General features: G+C 39.1%; 1 protein-coding gene across 1 annotated transcript in view; it reads left to right on the top strand.

The window, feature by feature from the left end:
- LOC143702200 (exostosin-1b) overlaps positions 1 to 23092 on the top strand; it is a 123362-nt gene that overhangs the window by 55136 nt on the left and 45134 nt on the right. Inside the window, exon 2 of the mRNA XM_077195729.1 lies at positions 21461 to 21554. Within this exon, the coding sequence (XP_077051844.1) occupies positions 21461 to 21554 (94 nt within the window). The remainder of the gene's footprint in view (positions 1 to 21460; positions 21555 to 23092) is intronic.

Consider the following 23092-nt stretch of genomic DNA (forward strand, 5'->3'; position numbering starts at 1 on the left):
TTTCTCATTTTAATGCTCTTATCAACATGAAAAAAGTGGATTGCTTGCTTTGTGCACATTTTTTTTTATTGAAAACAACATAGGCAATACTGTGTTCAATTTCACACTAACATTCTCACTTGGAGCAAATAATTTCTTTGTAACACAATGTAACACTGTCCATCAATAAAAGGGTGAAAGAAATACTGACGAGGTACTGATATTGACGAGGGGGCGGAGAATTCGCTTCAGCTGTGTGTGTGTGTGTGTGTGTGTGTGTGTGTGTGTGTGTGTGTGTGTGTGTGTGTGTGTGTGTGTGTGTGTGTGCGCTTGGCCATTATCAAGTGGTACTTCAGACTGGACGTGCTGCGATGATGATAGCTCAGTTCATAACAACAAAACACACAGATCACTTTGGTCTAGTCAATGGAACCATTTGCCAACTTTTTAAAAGTAAACTTTCCATTCAGAATCTTATTGGCATCCATTTCGGCGTCTCGCGCTCGTCATCCACTCAAAACGTAACGTTAACCTATTTGGCCGGCTCGCAAGCCCAAACAAGTGTGTGTGCGCGTGCCTGTTGTTTTGTTGCCGGTCTAGCAAGATCCACTTGCGCTTTGGTCGACGAAGCAACAAAACGTCCTCGCACGGCGCAAGCCCTTGAAATGAATGGGTTTCATAGCGCAGCGCCGCGCATGCCGCGTCCTGTTGCAAAAGCATGTGAAAAAAAAAAACTACAAAGTTTGCTAGACCAAAAGGACCGTTAATCTCGCGATAAAAAAATTAATCACGTTAAAATTGTTTTGCATTAACGCCGTTAATAACGCGTTTAACTGACAGCCCTAGTTCTTATATAGAACCTTTTTGGCATAAAGGCTTGAGTGAAGAACCCTAGTGTTCTGTATTGAAGAGTGTAGGAATGGGTGTATATTATAATAAGCATTAAAGTCCCCCTGTAGTCAATAACTTTATCCCATAAAACTGATCTTTGATCACCAAAATTACATATTTAAATGTTTTTTCCTTGAAAAAAAATCTTTATGCCTTAAAATATCTTGAATGTAACTCGACGCCCTTGCTTCATTTGATATACGCGCATCTATGCATATGCAAATGAGCCCCGCCTCCACTCACTCACTCAGAGATCCACTCGTTGACGATCACACGTTGATCTGATTGGTTACAAGGTAGTTTGTGACGTCAGAAACACCATCGATTTCAAAGCGTGTTTTTGAGACTGTCTTTGGTTCACTGCAGTTTTAAGGAGAAAATACTCAGCAATGCTGTCGACTTATGAATTTACACATGGTTTGTCTTAAAGCATATTAAAAACACCACATAGACAGACATAAAAACAACCTTGATATTCACTACAGGGGGACTTTAAAATAGCTTTTTACACCATAAGGAGCCAGTAAAATCCCATACGGCAAGGGCTGGGAAATCTCTTTGAAGTGGATCAGTGGGATAACCCTGGTTTTGCTCCTTCAAGATTCCCCAGAGTCCTCCCATTTGCTAAATGACCCCACCGTGACACCGTAGGTGACGGATGTGAGCTCGACCGCACTCTTTCATGTCACCGCACCAGGGACCCGGTGTTTTATTAGTGTGTGGATGGACAATCCCATGAGCGCTTCCTCGAGAATGAGCATTTTAGATATGAGCTCGGACACACGAGACGGTGAACGTCATACAAACTCAGAAAAATGACGCAAGCCGAATGAAGAGGTGAATAATTCATCTACTGTAGGTCAGCCGCTGTTTGTCAAGCATATTAAGCATGCATGTCAGCAAAGCAGCCCTAAGGGACACTTAGCGGACAAAATCCTTTCATTTCCAGTGCTAGTTTAGCAATTTGTGCCGGCCTGTATGACCGACTTTCTTTTGAAGATTTTTGTCCTTACAATGAACATTGGAGCTCATTGACAAAAACATTCTCTAAAAGTAAGTCCACAGAAGAAGTCTGAGTTTGTGTGAGTAAATGATGACTTCTCTATCAGTAAAGGTCTTTAGATTAGTCATGTGACCACACACTTTTAGAAGAACAGGTTCTATATAGAACTATATAGGGTTTTTAAAATTGAGTCCTCAATTATTTTTATTTATAATAAACAATAATTATATTATTATAATTAGTAAGTAATGTTGTTGTTAATAATAACAAAAATAAATAGAAAATAATAATTATATTAATAATAATAATAATAACTTATAACAATAACTGTATTAATAGTGTTGTTGATGTTGTTGTTATTAATAATAACTTTAAAAATAGAAAATGTTAAGCTAATTAATAATTTATAATAAACTGTATGATAATAACAATGTTATTTATATTATATGTATTATAATATATATTATATAATTATACTAAACAATTATAATAAGTTGTTAACTATATTAATATAATTATAGTTAGAAAATACAAATATATTACATAACAGTGATTTTTGTGTGTGTGACTTAAATATGGAAATGTAAGTCACTATTTTTTAGAAAATAATTGAAAATAAAAATTATTTTAATATAATAATAATAACTTAATGCTATTAATAGTTGAGTTGTTGTTAATAATACAAACTATATATTAATAAGTTATTTTTATTATACATATTATAATACTAAATGTTCTTCAGATTATATTCGACTGTATATCACCCCCATTTTGAAACGCTGTGTTTCATAATCCGTCTTTCTAAGTAATAAACCTCTGACCTTTCCAGCATTCCACAGATTTGGTGGAACATTTAAACCGGATCATTTCATCGCATTGTTTCTTCGCAACCAAATTAACTCCCGCTTCTCTTGACCTCAAGCACGCACACACACACACACACACACACACACACACACACACACACAAAAAAGAAAAGTGCATACCAAAAAAAACCCGCTTTTGGAAAGCTTTTCATGTGTGAAAGCAGGTTCGGACAGGAGGATTGAACAGTCACTTTGCTTTAGATTTGCACTTGCTTCCTATTATCAAGCAGATTCAGAAATCTTTCAGAAGGATCTCATCATCATCATCATCATCATCATCATCATCACAAGCTCTTTGAAGCCAGATGTGTGTTTGGTGTGGTGTAAAGCAACAACACTATTTGAAGTCTTCTGTTTGTATTCCTGCCCTTTCCTAAATCCCACTCCCCTCGTTGGAAACAAAGCGATCCATATGAAGGATGTGTGTGTGTGTTGTGCAGAGTTGAGGGAATCTCCTGCTCTAATTAAATGCGTTTAACCCAAGGTCACGCGCTCGGAGAGAGAGAGCCCGTAGTCTTGTCTTCAGTGTTTTATTGGGTTTCTTTGAACTCGTTGAGCTCGAGGGCGAAGCGTGAGCCTTCCTGTCAGAGCGAGACGATGAATGCACGTGTTGTTGGCTTTTAAAGAATACCAGAGCTTTGATTTGCTTCTGACAATTTGTCACATTTCCTGACATATGGTCTTACATCAAGTTTCCATTGCGGTTCACGTGAATATGTTGTGTTTTAGGCTATAGCGAGGCCTCTAGGTGTTGACTGACACCTTCTCATGGGGTTAAATCAAAGCAGAAATTCACATGCAAGTATTAAATGTTGCTTCACTTCAGGGTGAGATTTTGCAGTTGGTTTTTATGGTCTGTTTAGTGACGCATTGTTGCGCTGTAACGTCTTGTTGCAGGTATTTCACGCTCTCTGTGAATGGACCTTAACACTGTGTGTGTCTGCTCCCATTTAATTGATAGGTGTAGTTCATGTTGATTTTATTTTACTGTTGCTAATGACTAATTCAGACGAGATGATTCATATCCTCTACTTATTATGGGCTTGCCGTATATACCTGAAAAAAAATGCCATTTTATCTTAATGCAGCTTTATGGGTTTGTGTGTGTGTATATAATTCAATAAGCGGTTGAATTATATATTTTTTTCATATTATAATATATATTTTTTCATATAATAATGTATATATACATTATAATATGAGAGATATAGGAGGTCATTTGTTCCGGCCGCCATAAGACTGTATAATGGATCTGGGTGAAGTGCATTATTTACTACTAACGATTGAAGATTTTTTAACTTTTTAACTGATATCATCTGTGTTTTTATGAGTGTATTGCGAAGAGAATGCTTGTTGGTAGTCTACACACACTATATGCTGCTGGACATCTGAATTTCCCCTGTGGGGATGAATAAAGGCATCTATCTATCTATCTATCATCTATCTATCTATCATCTATCTATCTATCATCTATCTATCTATCATCTATCTATCTATCTATCATCTATCTATCTATCTATCATCTATCTATCTATCTATCATGTATCTATCTATCATCTATCTATCATCTATCTATCTATCATCTATCTATCATCTATCTATTTATCATCTATCTATCTATCATCTATCTATCTATCATCTATCTATTTATCATCTATCTATCTCTAAATTTTCTGTCATTTGAAAGCGTTTCAAATGTTTAACAAAAAAGTGAAAATACTGAAATATTTTTTTAAATGAAAAATTTCACTAAAATAAGCAGATATAATCACCTACTTGCCTTAATTTCTAACAGATTATCTGTTTTCTTTTTTAATAAAACCGTAAAGAAAATGTACAGATTAAGTTACAACAAAAAATGTAAGTTTGCATAAAATAACCTTACATTATATTAATTACTACAATCATCATTTGTGATAATCTAGTGGCCTCTAAACTTCTATTTAAACTGACCGGTTATTAATTACAACATTATGTACCTATAAACAAAAGACAGCAGGTTAAAAGCCATGCCAGATTAAAAGATTGTATCTCATGCACATCCATGAATTTGGCATGGTGTTGCAAGAGAGTGGAAGGAGGGGGCTATTTTGGATATTTTTTTTTCTCCAAGATTGTGCTTTTAAAGAACCTTGGCTCATTTTGCTACATATATAAGCTTTAAGAATTATTTTAAGTAATAAATTACACACTACAATTTGACATATTACAAATGAGTAAAATGTGTTTTGTACTATCTTCTCAATATCTCACCTGTGCATCCAGAGCTGCCGTTCGCAGTTTCGTCTTCCTGCAAGCACAAGTGTCATAGACAGTCAAACATCATGGTCTGACATCACATTACACTGTATTTAAAACTGTAATGGTACAATTTGGCAATATATTAAAGTAATTGACATTGTAACATAAGCCAATACAAATTCATAACATTTTGACTGAAAATAAATGCCATTTAGCCTATTGTCTGGTCTTGAAAACTGCATTACAGGAGTAGAATTTTTTTTTTTCCTGAATTTATTAAACTTCCCTCTTGCTTTGTTAAAACACATTATTGATGTTTAGTGTGATAAAACGCCATGAATCCTGCCTGGCCTCAGACTCCACATGGCTGCACATGTAGGCCGCTAAAGATGCACCTCAGGCAATCTTAAATTAATGTAACCAAAAGTGAGCTAAACATCTAGGTAAAGTAACAGGGACGGAAAATATGTCTTTCAGAAATAACATAAATACAACAACATTTTAAATTAGGCGAAGTTTAAAAGCGGATTACCGCTAAAATGCAGTCACACGTGCAATCTTAACTGTTACTGTGGCCTTAAAACATGAGCTTTTAGGAATCTAAAGCCCAAATGGATATATTATTATTATCATTATTGTCATTTTGGTACATTAATCTAGTCTTTCTGCAAAGCTGCTTTGAGAGTTGGCTAAAGCCTAGTTCACACTACATGATTTTAAGCCCGATTTGCAAATCGTTGAGCTCGCCGACAGGTCAGGGTGTTATCGCGTGCAAATCGCGGGGGATTAGCGGGCGATGAACGCTCGCCAATCTGTTAGTATGAAAGAGCCAACAACGCATCAAAGACGCTCGCAGACGCCTCGCGGACGCGTCGCCGAACCTATAAAAATATCTAGCATGCTAGATATCCAGAGCTGTCGCACGACTCAACCTCACTGATGTCATGAGCAATAGCCAATCAGAGCAAGGCATGGGTTGAGGTCACCGGGTAAATACATGATTTTTGCCGTCAGCCAAACATAAACATGCAGCTACATCTCCGATATAAACATGCTGTACTCACCTCCAACTCTCTCTGTAGCACAGACAATCCCTGCTGTTCGCGTATGCGGATCCACTCGCCCATACTCTCTTATTTTTTCTTTTTTTCCGTTTTTTTCTCAGAGCAAATCATCGCGCAAACAGTTTGCAGCTCTAGTTTCTGTCTGACGTCCATATTCGCGGCCGTGTTTGTGTTCTTCTTCAGCGCGCGTGTAGTTTCGCCTCATTTCCAGTTCGTTTCATCGCGTGATTTTTCGTGACAAAACGTGGTTTGTAGACAAGATAGAATCGTTGGGTGACAGAGTTATTGTCAACTCGTGTAGTGCGTTACCTCCTGTTGCGGATCAATCACGTTGTGTCGCGTGGTGTGAACAGCTCAACAACTTGAACACTCCTGATTTCACAGAGAGCAAGTCATGTAGTGTGAACCCCACAGTTCAGCCTGACGTTTTAAAATCATGTAGTGTGAACTAGGCATTAATGTGAAAAGCGCTATAGAAATAAAATTACGTAACTTTTACGTTACGATTTACGTGCAAACAATATCCAAGTTAAATTAACAGCACCATATTATTTTGAAAGCCTTGCACAAAGTCAAAAACTTACTTTTTCCTCGGACATCCCGTCTCTTCCACGTCGTGTCTGCATTATCTCTGCCTCTCGATCAGCTAATAATTCTCATTCATTACAATTAAAGCTATCTTTTGTTGTTTTGACGACAACATTAATGACAGACGCATAGCCTATGGCTGCTGTCACTTTTACAGCTAGTGCACGGATCCATTGCTGTTTTCATTATACTGTCTGTCACACTGTCACATGCGTTTTATACATAACCGACTGTGCTTATGAGTATACTTACCAAGACCGGAAGTTTTATACAATTTTGCGTTTTTCCCCCCATTAAAGCGATATAATCCGCGAAAAATAACCTTGGTTTCTCGCGAGCTGTACTCTATGTATGCACGCAGTGCAACTCTCTCAGAGAGTGCGCGAGTAGCTTACTGGATAGTTTAAAACCGCTTGAATGTTTAAACTGATAAGAATTAAGAAGACTTGAAGATCATAAACTTTAGTTACGATGCACTGATGGCTAGATTGTGCAAGAGACCATTCAGTCATGTCCCGACTCCTAAACGCGCGCGAGAGAAGACGCGCGTCGGCAGCCCCGCTGAACACTCAAGCTGTTTGTGAAATTGCTAAATCGTCATCGGAGTCTGATAGGCTGCTCTCGCGCTCAGACAGGTGTTGTTGTTGTGCGTGCTAGGGAACGTAAATGCGCCATACGTCATCGCGTCGCTATATCATTGATATCACGATATGACACTTTTTTATCATGTAAAAATGTATACCGATATTATCGTGGACGGTATGATATGGCACACCCCTAGAAGTGAGGCTTGTTTTAAGTGAGACCAAACTACAGATATGAGGCCTGCCAGCTTCTTTGTTCTTGGATGTTTTTTTGCATTTGAAATGGGTGAAACCATTTCAAGACTGTGGTGTCATAGATCCAAGAACCTGCTTGTTTCAAACTATTTCAACACAACACCAAGAGTAGCTTAAGTTGTAGCTAACATTAAAATGGCTTTCATAAATAGTTGTCATTAAAATGTGAAGTTTTTTAGATTCTTAAGGTGATACATAGAGCAACTTTTTTGAGCTATTTTGCAGAGCAATGTTCCTTGAGCACTTTCCCATTGAGAATGGAAAATATGATTCTAACTGGATACTAGTGATGTGTCCTCCCGTATCGAGACTTCGAAGCGTTTGTCGAGCAATCCGGGATGATTTCTGTGAAGCGCGTATCGAGGCTTGTGTCGGTGACGAATGTGGTGACGTTTGAAGCCTCGCGAGCCGCCTGTACCACCTGACTGCTTCAGGAAGTGGTTCGCGATTTGGCGGTCTATTTGAAATATAAGGGCCAGCAAAATGCAAAGGATTCCCTCACATTTTGTGGACTTGGGACTTTGCGAGTTTGTTAGCGATCTATTCAAGCTTCTTTTTTTTGCGATGGAACCATGCGATGTCATTATAATCACACTGCACGTTTTACATTTATTGTCCACTTGATGGCACAATAGAGCAAATGAAGCACCATGAAGCTTCGGCACATGAGTGAACCAATTGGATGGAACGCTTCAATGCTTTATGAAGCTTCATCTCGCCATCACTACTGGATACTTCAGATGGTCGTGGGCCCTGTCTCTCACCTGGCTGCCCTTTGGCGGCAACACTGCTCAAAAAGTTGCCATGTCTATCATTGTTAAATATAGGTTCTGTGTTTCCCCCCTTTTCTTAATGTTTTGGTTCAGTCCTGTTTCTTATTTTCCCGCTCCTCGTTAGTCTTCATTTATAGCACCTTTGTCCTGTTCATCATCGTCACCTGTTTCCCAATTATGTTCCTTTGTTTTCCTGTGTTATATAAGCCCTCTGTTTCTCTCTAGCTCTGGTCTGTTCTTGTTTGTATTATGACATGTGTTGTGACTCCTGAGTTTTGTTTGAATAAATTTCTGTTTCCAGTTCCTCATCGTCTTCCTCATGATTCCAGGTAAACCACGTTACCTAACAATCATCTCCTTTAAAAGAGATGGAAATTTAAAGGTGCAAAACAGAAAGTGAGTCATAATTTCCAGGATTTAAGTTCACCTTGTCAGGGTAGCCATAATGATTTGTCAGCCGTTGTCACCAACGTTTGGAACCATAGAGGTCAATGTTAGTGCTGGGCTGTAAACCGGTTCAAACCGAAAACCGGTTTATATTTTCGTCACGATATTGATTTTGAATAAACCGCCATACCGGTGTATTTAATTACACAACGTACGGAACGAACGTTACGCTGCGCGACACTGTTTCAGACGGACCCTTTACAATGTTGCACTTCTAAGCAGAGACGAGTGAGGGTAAACAAACAGCAGTGTCTGTTACGTTACATGGACGATGGATGCTGAGCGCATTATTGTAGCGCGAAAGTACATTAATATAATGCGCGAGCGCGAATCTCTCTGCTCGCGCGTGGAATATAATGTGCCGCGCTCTTAGATACACGCTGCTCTTGTTAAAATAGGTGTATTTTCTCTGGGCTCGCTCAGAGAATCCTGCACTTAAAACGTGTTCAGTGCAATCGCGGATCTCTCCTCTTCCCCAGCTAACAATCTTAGGTTATAAGAACGTTTTCATAACGTTCCCATCAAGTTATAAAAACGTTAACGTTATTTCAGAATGTTATAGGGACATTCAAAATGTCCAGTTTTTTAGACGTTGTATTAACGTTATTTCTTGGTTATAAGAACTTTATTCAAAACGTTATAAGAACGTTCAATTCTCCCGTTATATAAACGTTGTATTAACGTTCTTGCTTGGTTATAAGAACATCATTCAAACGTCATTAGAACGTACAATTCTCCTGTTATATAAACGTTGTATTAACGTTATTTCCTGGTTATAAGAACGTTATTCGAACGTTAAGAAATAACAATTTTAGGTTATACTGGGCTCTATTCTATTTAGAGCTTAGATTCTCTGCCCGAGCCCGACCCGCGGGCCGGGCCGATATTTCCCGCCACTATGCTCGGGTCGGGTCGGGCCCTTGATCAAGCACGTCACGTGTCATGCGCAGCGTCTCCTCCACTCGCACGCTGTGCTGTATTGTGTAGCTTAAGTGCAACATGGAGCTTGAAGAAGTAAAGAAAAAAATTAAAACAGGAGAATTAACTTTGAGCAAGTATGAAGGAAAGTCGGAGGTATGGAAATATTTTAAACTCGTGGGCAGTGACAACATATGTGTTGGCTTTGTTGAGTCCAAGTGTGGCGCGCTGCTAGAGAGTCTGTATGTGTTGTAGCCATTAAATAAGCGCATTTAGTTTCATATTTATTAAAATATTATAATGTTATTTTTTTCCATCTATGTTGATTATGAAAGTGAACAGAGTAGATAGGAGGATGCGCAATGTCAGGAGACATGGAGGGGTTCAGGCATGATTTTGACCACGTCATTATGTTTTGTTTTGTAGAAAGCCTTTCTTTAAAGTGACTTTCGTTTTGTATAAATTGTATCTTAATTTTAATACATTTTTCATCAACCAATTGCCTGAAGAAGAAGAAGCATTAATAAGAAGCAAATATAGCAGGCAATATTCATGACATGGAGGCGCCGGCGAGCCGAGTTCACCATAGCACGTGAACTGGAGCATCTCATCATAAAATTAAATCAATTCTCGGCATGCTTGTCACCGAATTTACTAATTGTTCAATTTAATAAAATTAAAACTGTCATTGTGATAATTAAAATAATTGAATATTAAATATTAAGTGGCCAATTTTTGCACATTTATTAATAGTGTATATATATATATATATATAATTGCGCAGCTCCACACTGTCAATGGTCTAGCACCCATTCAGCACCTGCGTAAAAAAATGATCTGTCGTCGCCCATGGTTATAACGGCCCACATATTAAAAATGGTCGGGTTTAAATCGGGCTCGGGCTCATAATTACAGTTAATGTGTCGGGCCGGGCCGGGCTCGGACACAACGTGCACTGACTCGGGTCGGGCTTGATTTTTTTGGGCCCGATCTAAGCTCTAATTCTATTGTACAATATTCACTAATGACAGTAAAATAGACCATCTTAAGTCAATTTACTGCAGTAATTCCTCTCCCAACCAGTAGAAAATGCTTTGAACACCTGATTATGCATGAAAAAACCAACAGTCATAAACCGGAAAACCGGCATAATTTTGAAAAAAACCGTGATATAAATTTTTGGTCAAACCGCCCAGCACTAGTCAATGTGCTGCTAGGGTTAGGGTTAGGGTTAGGTACTGGTCCACCACATTCAGATGCTGCATCTCTGCTTCATATGCTGGCTCTACTGCTCTGCTAACATGGCTATTGCTGATGATCGGTCCTCCACTGTGGCCTTTAGCTGTTCCTGCTGTGACACTGTGAACTGGAGCACATACGCTGGCACATGCTTACATCAGCAATTACTGGGGCATTAGCCATGTTTTTAGCAAGCGATCATTGCCACGCTTCTACTTTACTAGCAGCACATCTTGATGCTGGATCAGTAGATTATTTCTTAACTTTTGATCCAGCATCTGTTTATCTCACACTGCACTGTTCACTTCCTTTAGCTTGATGAAAAGAGATGTATCTCTGACCCCATTCTCCCACAATGAGCATCAGGTCCTGCTCAAGCACTATCAGTCTCTGTTAGCTCAGCATCTAGTAGGGCACAGGGTATTGGAAGACTACTCGTATGATGAATGATGAGGGTATAATGTGCTGCTGTGTTAGCCTAGCGGGTAGCATTTACAAGATAATAAAGTCATGAAACATTTATATAAAAATAGTGTGTTAGTAGTTCACTTTTCAGGCTTTTGAGAGAGCGCAGAGCTTTGTAGAATTTCTGTAGTTTTTAAATATCATAGCATTTGTGCAAAGGAATTACAAAAACAGATGACCAAAATCTGTTGAATCCCAATTGAATCCAAGTAGTGATATATTAAAAAGCCAGAATATTTGAAATAACAACAGCTGTCAATTTTAGAAACAAAAATTGCATATTATCAGGGCATGTTCATATATTAATTTTTTCCCCAAGTTTATTAGTGATTATTAGTGATTACTGTTGAAAGTAAACTCTTTGAATTCTGCTTAATGTACACAGAAAGGCTCTGCCAGAAGGGTATCTCAGAGTGGAAAACTGTATTATCATTTACTGATCATGATTTAATTAGATTATAATGAAATTATAATTATATATTAGAGTAATTCTATAATAATGTATTATAATTACATTAACAAAATCACTTTGAAGTGTTTTTAACCTAAACTGACAATTAATTGATAGTTTTTAATACAAAGTTTTGTAGATAATCCCCTCCTGTACAACAGTCCATGCAGAATCGAGGCTCAAACACCTGGAGTTGGCCAACCTCGTTATCATTTCTGTAAACTCCATCCCATTTCCATCCCATTTCTTTCTTGTCCTTTACATCCGATTCCTTTCCTTTCCACCCCTTTCTATCACTGTCCTTTCCATTACATTCCTTTCCTTCCATCCCTTACCTTCTGCTTCTCCTCCTCTTTCTCCTTTCCTTGCCCTTCCACTTCCCCGGAAATGTTTTTTTTTTTAGTTCACAGTTTTGATATGCTATTGAAAGACTCCTATAAGTTGCTCTAACACACTCTCCACCATCTCGAATCTGCTAGTTATTCATTTCTAATACTCTAATATCAATGCATTGATGTAATTACTTCTCTTCTGCCATCCATTTATTGTGCGTGTGCTTTGCTCTCCATATATTATACCCACACAGGTGATCAGCCACCAATGAGTCTTCAGCCTTTCTTTCAGCCATCGCTTATATTTACTCCTCTAATTACGTCTTTTCAGGAGCTGGAAAAGTATTATTAGTCAGTTTCTCGTTTTTATTTATTTATTTTTTCTCAGTCTCCGGCGGTTTACTCTGAACAGACTCTAATGAGCACTGCTGGGTTTCGTGTAATTGTGATCTTAAACTGCACAACATTCTTCACTGAAGCAGGTTTAATGGCACATGATGGCTGTACTTTAAGCTTGAGTTTGGAGATATCCGTATTCTGCTGAAAAATTCAACCTTGCCACATGTCCATGCACACACACACACACACACACACACACACACACACACACACACACACACACACACACACACACACACACACACACACACACACACACACACACACACACACACACACAGGTGCACAGATACTGTCCATGTGGAAAGAGAGCAGCACCAGCTTTCCTTGTCTCTTTAATCCATCTGTCCCTCTTTTGTGCTCTTCCTGGTCTCTGAGAAACCCGACTCCAGCTGAAGCTGCTCTCGGAGAAGCCACTGCTTTGTTACAGTGGTTCTTTCTGTCCACAGCGTCTAAAAACCACAATCTGACCTGCAGCTCCTCACCTTTGTCCTCTGAGACACGCCTGTATCCTATAACACTGTCCTGCGAAGGAATGTCTTTTGAAAAAGCTACAAAACTAATATTAATGTGCTGAAAGAAAACGGCATATTTTTTAATACCATTAAGCTTGACTGATTGATTGGGTTTGTTAGTTCATTACATTGGTTCGCTCTTTCATTTGCTCATTCAGTTGTTTGTTTACTTGTTTACTTATTTATTCATTCATGCACATACCCCCAATTATCATGAACATAATGAAGAAAAAAAATCTATTTGATACAAAATTAATACATCATCTATTTTTGACTATATAAATATTTATAGATTTTGTTTTAACCATTTTATAGATCATATACACTATTTATTGTTTCAACCATTTTTAAAGGTCATATACACAGATCATTTATTGTTTCATATTTGTTTTGCTTGTTTGTAAAACGTTTTAAAACGTTGTTTTTAAAACGTTTTATACTTGTAATGCAGTAAAAAAACATTATTATGATGATTATTTTACATTTATAAGAAATTGAGAACTAAAAAATTATAAAATGTTATATTGTGATTACCAAAATAAATAAGGTCAACATTTGTCACAATGTCCTAAAATAATCTGCTTACTTTTTTATGGTAGTTAATTTTTTCACCCATTTTATCTTGCGTTGCAATATGACCTGAACAAGCTTATGTGAGATTCACTGTTTTAAGAAGGTGTTGGGTAACTCTGAGAATGTCCCAGTGTCCCGCAGGGGCAGCAGGGTGTGGTGTACGGTTAGAAGGATAAACACTGGTTTGGCACTTCAGGGACAATCTCTACAAGCGATTGAGCCCCATCTGCAGCTTTGATTGCCTTCCCTCCCTCTTTCCCTTTCTTTCTCTCCTTCCCTGTCTTTGAGTCGCATATGGTGAGGAGATATTGCGGGCTTAGCCCTAAAATAGAATAAATTTAAATGTGTTTGCAAATAAATTAGCTAATTATGACTTTTTGTTCACCTTTAGGGCGAAAGGCTGCAGTGGATGGTCTATTAGTAAAATAAACTCCTATTGTTGAGAAAAAGAACACCAATCCAATAATAAAAAGACCAAAAAGCCATCAATCCTAAGCAAGAAGACCAAACTGTTTTAAACCAGCTCAAAACATCAGATAATGTGATTTTTTTTTATTATTATTTATCTGTCAGGCTGTTCCTCTTGGTATTTGGATAAAAAATAATGTGGTTTAGCATTTTATTTGGCTGAAAGATAGCAAATATGAGTTGTTTTTGTAGGTTTTCTGAACCTATAAATGTTAGAAATGCTGCTTTTTAACTCCAGCTTAAAAGCCTTCTTTGATTTCTAAAGATGGTCGATATAAACTCTTAACAAATCCTGAAAGGAAGATGTTTTGGGACATATTCAGACCAGTACGAAGTGCTGTCCAACTTCAACCCACTTAGCTGGAATATTTGAAGTCTGTGATCTTTTAAAGAAATGTCTTCATGCTTCTCACGCAGGACTAGATGGAGACAGCAGAACAGGCTTGTGTTGACATGTCCCGACTCACTCGTGCACGGTCACGTCATCGCAGTCCTGCAACCATCTGGATATAAACTGGTGCTTTGAGACACATCTGCTCATCAACATACCAGGGTCTGAACTGCACGTCCACAGTCCGGACTGAAATATTCCTGTTGTGGTGACAGGACAGCCAGGATTCACCATGTGTGTCCCTGTACGCTGACAGGCCAATCGAGACACGTTTCTGTCCTCATGCCGCGACGGGATTAACTGGTCCATATGAAGTGTCCCTGTCGGATCAAACGGGACAAAATGTGATGAGCATAGCCAGATAACACAACTTCATATTTAATATGGTGTTCCCCTCGTTCCATGTCCAAACCAACCTTTTTTTTGCTCATGAGAATGCTCAATCTGTTATGCTTAGTAGAGAGAGAGACTAATTGAAAAGATTTTAATGATAAACTTCTCAACAAAAAAAAACTTGAACAAGATGATCTTGAGCATCTGCAATAATGCAAATTATCTGAATGGCAGGTTTGTTGCTTAAATTAAATTATAAATCTATAATATATATGTATCATTTAGGTAACACCTTTAGAATAAAAGTTTTTAACATTAGTTAATGCATTAACTAACAATGAGCTATATATTGCATCATCACTTCATAAAGATGAATTTATTCCCCACAGAGTAAATAACATTTTCAACTACTTGAGCTTATAATTGGACCCTGATTATTTGATTCCTGTGGTGTAACCGGAGCACATGGCCTTTATATGATTATATGAGGGGGGTGTTTGCTGCAATGCCTCTGGGTTATCTTGTGTTGTGTATGCTAATTCAAACTAGCATAAGCCCTCTAATGACCACTAATTGCTCTAATGAATTAGTTACAGTGAGAGTTCTGGAGAGAGGACACTTCAAAAGTCCTCACACACATATGTGCACATACTCGCACACATATACATACTCATGCACATATACATACTCATGCACATACCCATCTCACATACTCATGCACATATACATACTCATCTCACATACTCATGCACATATACATACTCGTGCACATACTCATGCACATACATACTCGTGCACTTACCAGCTCACATACATGTGCACATGCACGTGCACATACTCGCACACATATACATACTCATGCACATACCCATCTCACATACACATGCACATATACATACTCATGCACATACCCATCTCATATACTCATGCACATATACATACTCATGCACATACCCATCTCATATACTCATGCACATATACATACTCATGCACATACCCGTCTCACATACTCATGCACATATACATACTCATGCACATACACATGCACATATACATACTCATGCACATACCCATCTCATATACTCATGCACATATACATACTCATGCACATACCCGTCTCACATACTCATGCACATATACATACTCATGCACATACTCATGCACATACTCATGGACATACTCGTGCACATACTCATGCACATATACATACTCATGCACATACCCATCTCATATACTCATGCACATATACATACTCATGGACATACTCGTGCACATACTCATGGACATACTCGTGCACATACTCATGCACATATACATACTCACACACATACTTGTGCACTTACCCGCTCACATACATGTGCACATACTCGCACATATATACATACTCATGCACATATACATGCTCATGCACATACCCATCTCACATACTCATGCACATATACATATTCATGCACATACCCATCTCACATACTCATGCACATACCCATCTCACATACTCATGCACATATACATACACATACTCATGCACATACCCATCTCACATACTCATGCACATATACATATTCATGCACATACCCATCTCACATACTCATGCACATACCCATCTCACATACTCATGCACATATACATACTCATGCACATACCCATCTTACTTACTCATGCACGTATACATACTCATGCACATACCCATCTCACATACTCATGCACATACCCATCTCAGATACTCATGCACATATACATATTCATGCACATATACATACTCACACATATACTCGTGCACTTACCTGCTCACATACATGTGCACATGCTCGTGCACATACTCGCACACATATACATACTCATGCACATACCCATCTCACATACTCATGCACATACCCATCTCACATACTCATGCACATAAACATACTCATGCACATATACATACTCATGCACATACCCATCTCACATACTCATGCACATATACATACTCATGCACATACCCATCTCACATACTCATGCACATATACATACTCGTGCACATACCCATCTCACATACTCATGCACATATACATACTCGTGCACATACCCATCTCACATACTCATGCACATATACATACTCGTGCACATACTCGTGCACATACTCATGCACATATACATACTCGTGCACATACTCATGCACATAGTCATGCACATACATACTCATGGACATACTCGTGCACATACTCATGCACATACCCATCTCACATACTCATGCACATATACATACTCATGCACATGCTCATGCACATGCTCATGCACATGTTCATGCACATGCTCATGCACATGCTCATGCACATACTCATGCACATACTCGCGCACATACTTGCGCACATACACATGCTCATGCACATACTCATGCACATGCTCATGCACATGCTCGCGCACATACACATGCTCATGCACATAATCATGCACATACTCACACACATACTCGCGCACATACTCGCGCACATACACATGCTCATGCACATGCTCATGCACATGCTCATGCTCATGCACATGCTCATGCACATGCTCATGCACATGCTCATGCACATACTCACGCACATACTCGCGCACATAGGCCTACACATGCTCATGCACATGCTCATGCACATACTCATGCACATAATCATATACAAACTCATGCACATAGGTATCACAGAGCACCCTGGCATGTGAGTCTGTAGAATCACAGGTGGCTTTCTGTTACTGAAAGGGACAATGTGTAGGAATTTCTCCCGTCTAGTGGTGAAATTGTAATTTGCAATCAAAGAATAGTGTTCTTCAGCGCCTCGCTTTTTCAAATGCGTGTTGCATCTACGGTAGCTGTTATGTACCAAAAAGCTATGACTGGATGTCTTGAGTTTTCCTTCGGGTGAACAGGTTTGTTATTTCAAACAAACTGCAACTTTACACAACAAACAAACGGATGTTTGATAGAATTGAAAGTTTCCAAAGGTATAGAAGCGACCAAAAAAAGCTTGTAATTTAGACCGTAACATTGACTTAACGTTACCTGTTGAGAAGAAAGCAGGCAAGTTCAGCGTCTCTTTTGAAAGCTTTCTCCTGCATCAACTCTTTCCACCTGGAAAAAGCGGTCCCGACATTAAAGGTTGTTTCAGTGATTTCTGGCCCAAAAATAAATGTCTAATCTTTCCTAACGATCCGCTAGCTGCCCGCCCCATAAGCATGCCGTCAAAAAACCGCGTCTCTGTAGGCAGCCTAGGCTCTGAGATCTGGTGTACAACCACCACTCAAAACCAAAATAAAGGGTTCCAACCAATCACTCACAGGGGCGGGTGTTGCTCCGATTTCGCGTCCAGCCGTGCACGAGCGCAAAACCTCACAACACCCGCCCCTGTGAGTGATTGGTTGGAACCCTTTATTTTGGTTTTGAGTGGTGGTTGTACCCATTTGTTTTTGTGTGCAGATCTCAGAGCCTAGGCTGCCTACAGAGACGCGTTTTTTTGACGGCATGCTTATGGGGCGGGCAGCTAGCGGATCGTTAGGAAAGATTAGACATTTATTTTTGGGCCTGAAATCACTGATACAACCTTTAAACCTTGTTTTTTGCAATCTCCAGTCCTGTGGCTCCACATAAGTATGGTCCACCATTATAAATAACAGTGCAATGCAGCCTTTTAAACTTGCCGGGGCCGTGAAGCGCCTCTCCCTGCTCTGCTCCTCCGTTTCTGCTGCTTTCAGTCACGTGACGCTGGCTCTGAACGAAAACACGTTGTGGAAACGCGTTGGCCTAGTACTTTTTGACCCTCTCTGCTATTATAGCTTTTCAAGATGGCGCAACGACATTGAAGCCTCTGTGGACCTACCCGTCACATGTATATAAAGATAATAAATGCTTCGTTTACGAGGATAAGTCAGATCATTGGCAGAGGTATTTGTACACCTTTGAGGACATATTTATGAATAAAAATATTGATTTTAGATAATAAAATACTTAGACTACACGTTGTCCCTTTAATGTGAGTTTTATAACAATGGCTATAATTACTGTAATTAACTGTAGATGTTTTCCCATTAAACTGAAATTAAATAAGAATCATTGTTTTGTTTTTTGCATATTGAGAGATCAGATTCAAGCAGAAATTTTAAAACCTTCTGTAAAAATATAATTTAATCAATAATAACTTTAAATTAATTAATTAATTTTTAATTTTAATTGAGTAATTAATGTTGTGCAGTTGTGCTGCCTCATATTTTGTTGGAAACCTTGATGCATTTTCTATCCAGAATTCCTTGATAAATAAGTTCAAAGAACACAAGTTATTTGAAATATAAATCTTTTGAAACATTATTAATCTATTGCATCCTTAAATGGTAGCTTAGATCAAGGTTTGATTCATTTTTGTGAATGGATTCTTTTGAACTGTCTGTTTCAGTGAATTGTCTGCAAAGCCAGATTTGACAATGTATTTGCATGATCAAAATCACAGCTATAAATATGCCATCTTCAATGACTAAATTCGATCTCTAAATGAATCCACTACTAACTAATTTTACTGCTGAGACTGCCTAATAATTTATGAATGACCATGTTTTTATTGTAATATAATCACGTGTTTATCCACTTTACACTAGTTAGTATTTGTGGGCTTTTCTCATGAGGTTGATGTCTGGGAAGTGGGAATGCTGTGCCTGAGGCTGATTGTTCGGTGTCAGAAACGACAGCCATTTTGGCTCCGTTCCCAGGGAAGCTTTCATTCAGATGTGCAAGAGAGAGGGCAGGTTGAGAGAGAAAGTTTTTCAAAGTGCTGGAAAGCCAGAGAAATGAAACACTGGAGATTTTTAAAACATTACGTCATTGTGAAAGACCCCCCCCATCAGCCGTGTGCAGAACGCATATAATTAACACACTCCGAATGGAAGCATTTAGCTGGAGTTGCTATGGAGACGGAGCTCAGGGCTCAGGTTGGGTACAATTATACTACCAGTGAAATAAACAGGAACACAGAGGGTGATCCTCATTTTTAAACCCCGATATTGATTCCGTTTTCTCCTAATACTTTAACACTGTTCGTTTCTCGACTGCATTTTCTCTCGCATAGATGCTGATTGCCACTGCTTCACTTCACACAAACATTAGTGTGTGTTTCTGAGCGCCGTTACACACTCAAACAATCCTCTAGCGGATAAACAAGCTATTAGCCCTCTCGTCTCGCTGTGCTGTTTTAAGTGCTACGAGCTTCCCAAGGTCAAAAGATGCTCAGTGTTTGACTGGGAATTAGTGAAAAGAGTTGCTATAAAATAACATGGTGTAAAAATTAGTACTGTGGTGAAACCGTTGCACAATTATGGGATGTAACTGATGGTGCTTTTAATGTGTGCTCTGGCACTGAATGATGCCAATTAAAACAAATTTATTATGCATTTATCATACACAGAAATACACATAATACATTAAACTGAGTTATAATTCTATTTTTTAACAATGGTGGACATATACTTTATACATGCACTACTGTTCAAAAATTTGGGGTCAGAGAGATTTTTAAAAAATAATTTTAGTTTATAATATTTCAAATAAATGCTGTTCTTTTGAACTTTCTGTTCATGAAAGAATCCTAAACATTTGTATATCAGTGTTTCCATGAAAATAGGAATATTCTCAACATTGTTAATCATCATAATTGTTTTTTAAGCAACAAATCATCATATTATACTAATTTCTGAAGGATCATGTGACACTGAAGACTGGAGTAATGATGGTGAAAATTCAGCTTTGATCACAGGAATAAATTACACTTTACTATATATTCACATAGAAAACCACTATTTTTAATTGAAATATTAAAGAGAATATTAAAGAGAGAGAGACATTTTTTAATTGAAAGTGTCGTACCTTTGGTTTACGGAGCGTATGGAAAAGTGATATTTGTGTTCTGGACTTTGAGTCTCAGTGTTTGCAGAGTGTGTGATGTTTCTCCTCAGGAGAACCGGCTCCACAGAGACCAACACTCGTCCTCCAGCCTCATTCATATTCTATCACATTAACGTGGGATCAGTCTGATATCCAGACAGCTGGGACGCGTGTGTGTGTGTATGTGTGCTCACACTCGTGCCTTGTTTGTTCACTTTGCGACAGAACGCCTCTGTGCCTCAATTTCGTTGTGTGTGTGTGTGTGTGTGTGTGTGTGTGTGTGTGTGTGTGTGTGTGTGTGTGTGTGTAGCCTGCCATTTCGGGCTTTATTCAAAGTCAGCATTTCCCAATGAGCTGAGGATGCAAACAGCAGCTGATCCAGAGTCAGCAAGATCATCGTAACGCAGATAATGTCAGCGTCTCTGACTCGCACACAACCTTTACCTTTACATGCTCACCAAACGATGAATGATTTTCTGCCTGATGAATAACTGTCTTATCCTTTAACCTTAAGACCTCTTTGACGCTGAATTTTTTTGCGTGCGCGCATTGAGAGGACATCAGTGTCAGTGAGGTCGCCCTGAATCGAGAGGGGTGTGTGTGTGTATGTATGTGTGTGTACAAACGCGCACGTATATGTGCCTCATGAATGTGCCTGCGTGAAACGGGCAGGTGTCACACAACCTCATTACCCATCATCACATCTGATCATTTTGTACTGCTCACAGAGTGTGTGTGTGTGTGTGTGCGTGCGTGCGTGCGTGCAGAGTTCGTATCACTCATTTGTGTATGTGTGTGTTTGTGCAGGTATGACTACCGTGAAATGCTGCACAACTCCACCTTCTGTCTGGTTCCACGAGGACGCCGACTGGGATCTTTCCGCTTCCTGGAGGCTCTGCAGGTGAACGTTCTTTCATTCTTTTCTTTCTCTATTGCTTTTCATTTAGTTTTTCTTTTACTTTTCTTTTTTCTTTGTTGTCTGTCTTTTTTTCTGCCTTTCGTTCCTCACTTCCTTGTGCACATTTCCACCTTCCTTCCTTCCTCACTTCCTACTGCACATTTCCACCTTCCTCACTTACTTCCTTCCTTCCTTCCTCACTTCCTTCCTTCCTTCCTCACTTCCTTCCTTCCTTCCTCACTTCCTACTGCACATTTCCACCTTCCTTCCTCACTTCCTTCCTTCCTCACTTCCTTCCTTCCTTCCTCACTTCCTACTGCACATTTCCACCTTCCTCACTTCCTTCCTTCCTTCCTCACTTCCTACTGCACATTTCCACCTTCCTCACTTCCTTCTACATATTTCCCTTTTCCTTCCTCACTTCTGCCTTTTTTGTTCCTCACTTCCTTGTGCACATTTCCACCTTCCTTCCTTCCTCACTTCCTACTGCACATTTCAGCCTTCCTCACTTCCTTCCTTCCTTCCTCACTTCCTACTGCACATTTCCACCATCCTCACTTCCTTCCTCCCTCCCTTCCTTTCTTCCTTCCTCACTTCCTTCCTTCCTCACTTCCTACTGCACATTTCCACCTTCCTCACTTCCTGCCTTCCTTCCTGCCTTCCTTCCTCACTTCCTTCCTTCCTCACTTCCTTCTGCACATTTCCCTTTCCCTTCCTCACTTCCTTCCACATATTTCCCTTTTCCTTCCTCACTTCCTTCTACATATTTCCACCTTCCTTCCTCACTGCCTTACTTCCTTCCTCACTTCTTTCTCTTTTCCTTCCTTACTTCCTTCCTCACTTCCTTCTACACATTACCACCTTCCTTCCTCACTTCTTCCTGTACATTTCCCTTTTCCTTCCTTACTTCCTTCCTTCCTTCTACACATTACCACCTTCCTTCCTCACTTCCTTACTTCCTTCCTCACTTCATTCTGCACATTTCCCCCTTCCTTCCTCACTTCCTTCCTCTATTCCTTCTTTACTTCTTTCCTTCTTTCCTCACTTCCTTCTTTCCTTACTTCCTTCTGCACATTTCCCCCTTCCTTCTTCATTTCCATCCTTTCTCCCTTCCTCACTTTCTTCTGCACTTTTCCCCTTTCCTTCATTCCTTCCTCATTTCCTTCCTCACTCACTTCCTTCCTTCCTCACTTCCAAGCTTCCTTCTCTAAAGCATTTAAAGTCTTATTTCCCTCCCTCCCTCCCTCCTTCCTTCCTTGCTTCTGTTCTTCTATCCACTCTTCGATCTTTTTGTCTTTTTTCTTGTTTCTTCCTTCCTCACGTTTTTTTGCACTTTTTACATTTCCATACTTCTCTAAATAATTTCATTCTTTCTTCCTGGCTTCCTTCCACACTACCTTCATTTTTTCCACACTTCTGTCATTCCTTAATTCCAAGCTTCCTTCTCTGAATCATTTAGTCTTCTTTCCTTCCTTCCCTACTTGCTTCTGTCCTTCCATCCACTCTTCGATCCTTTCTTGTCTTTTCTGCATTTCTTCCTC

This window comes from Siphateles boraxobius, unplaced genomic scaffold (assembly GCF_051911475.1).
Source record: "Siphateles boraxobius isolate OS27281-9 unplaced genomic scaffold, OSU_SipBor_1 35, whole genome shotgun sequence".
Lineage (NCBI taxonomy): Eukaryota > Metazoa > Chordata > Actinopteri > Cypriniformes > Leuciscidae > Siphateles > Siphateles boraxobius.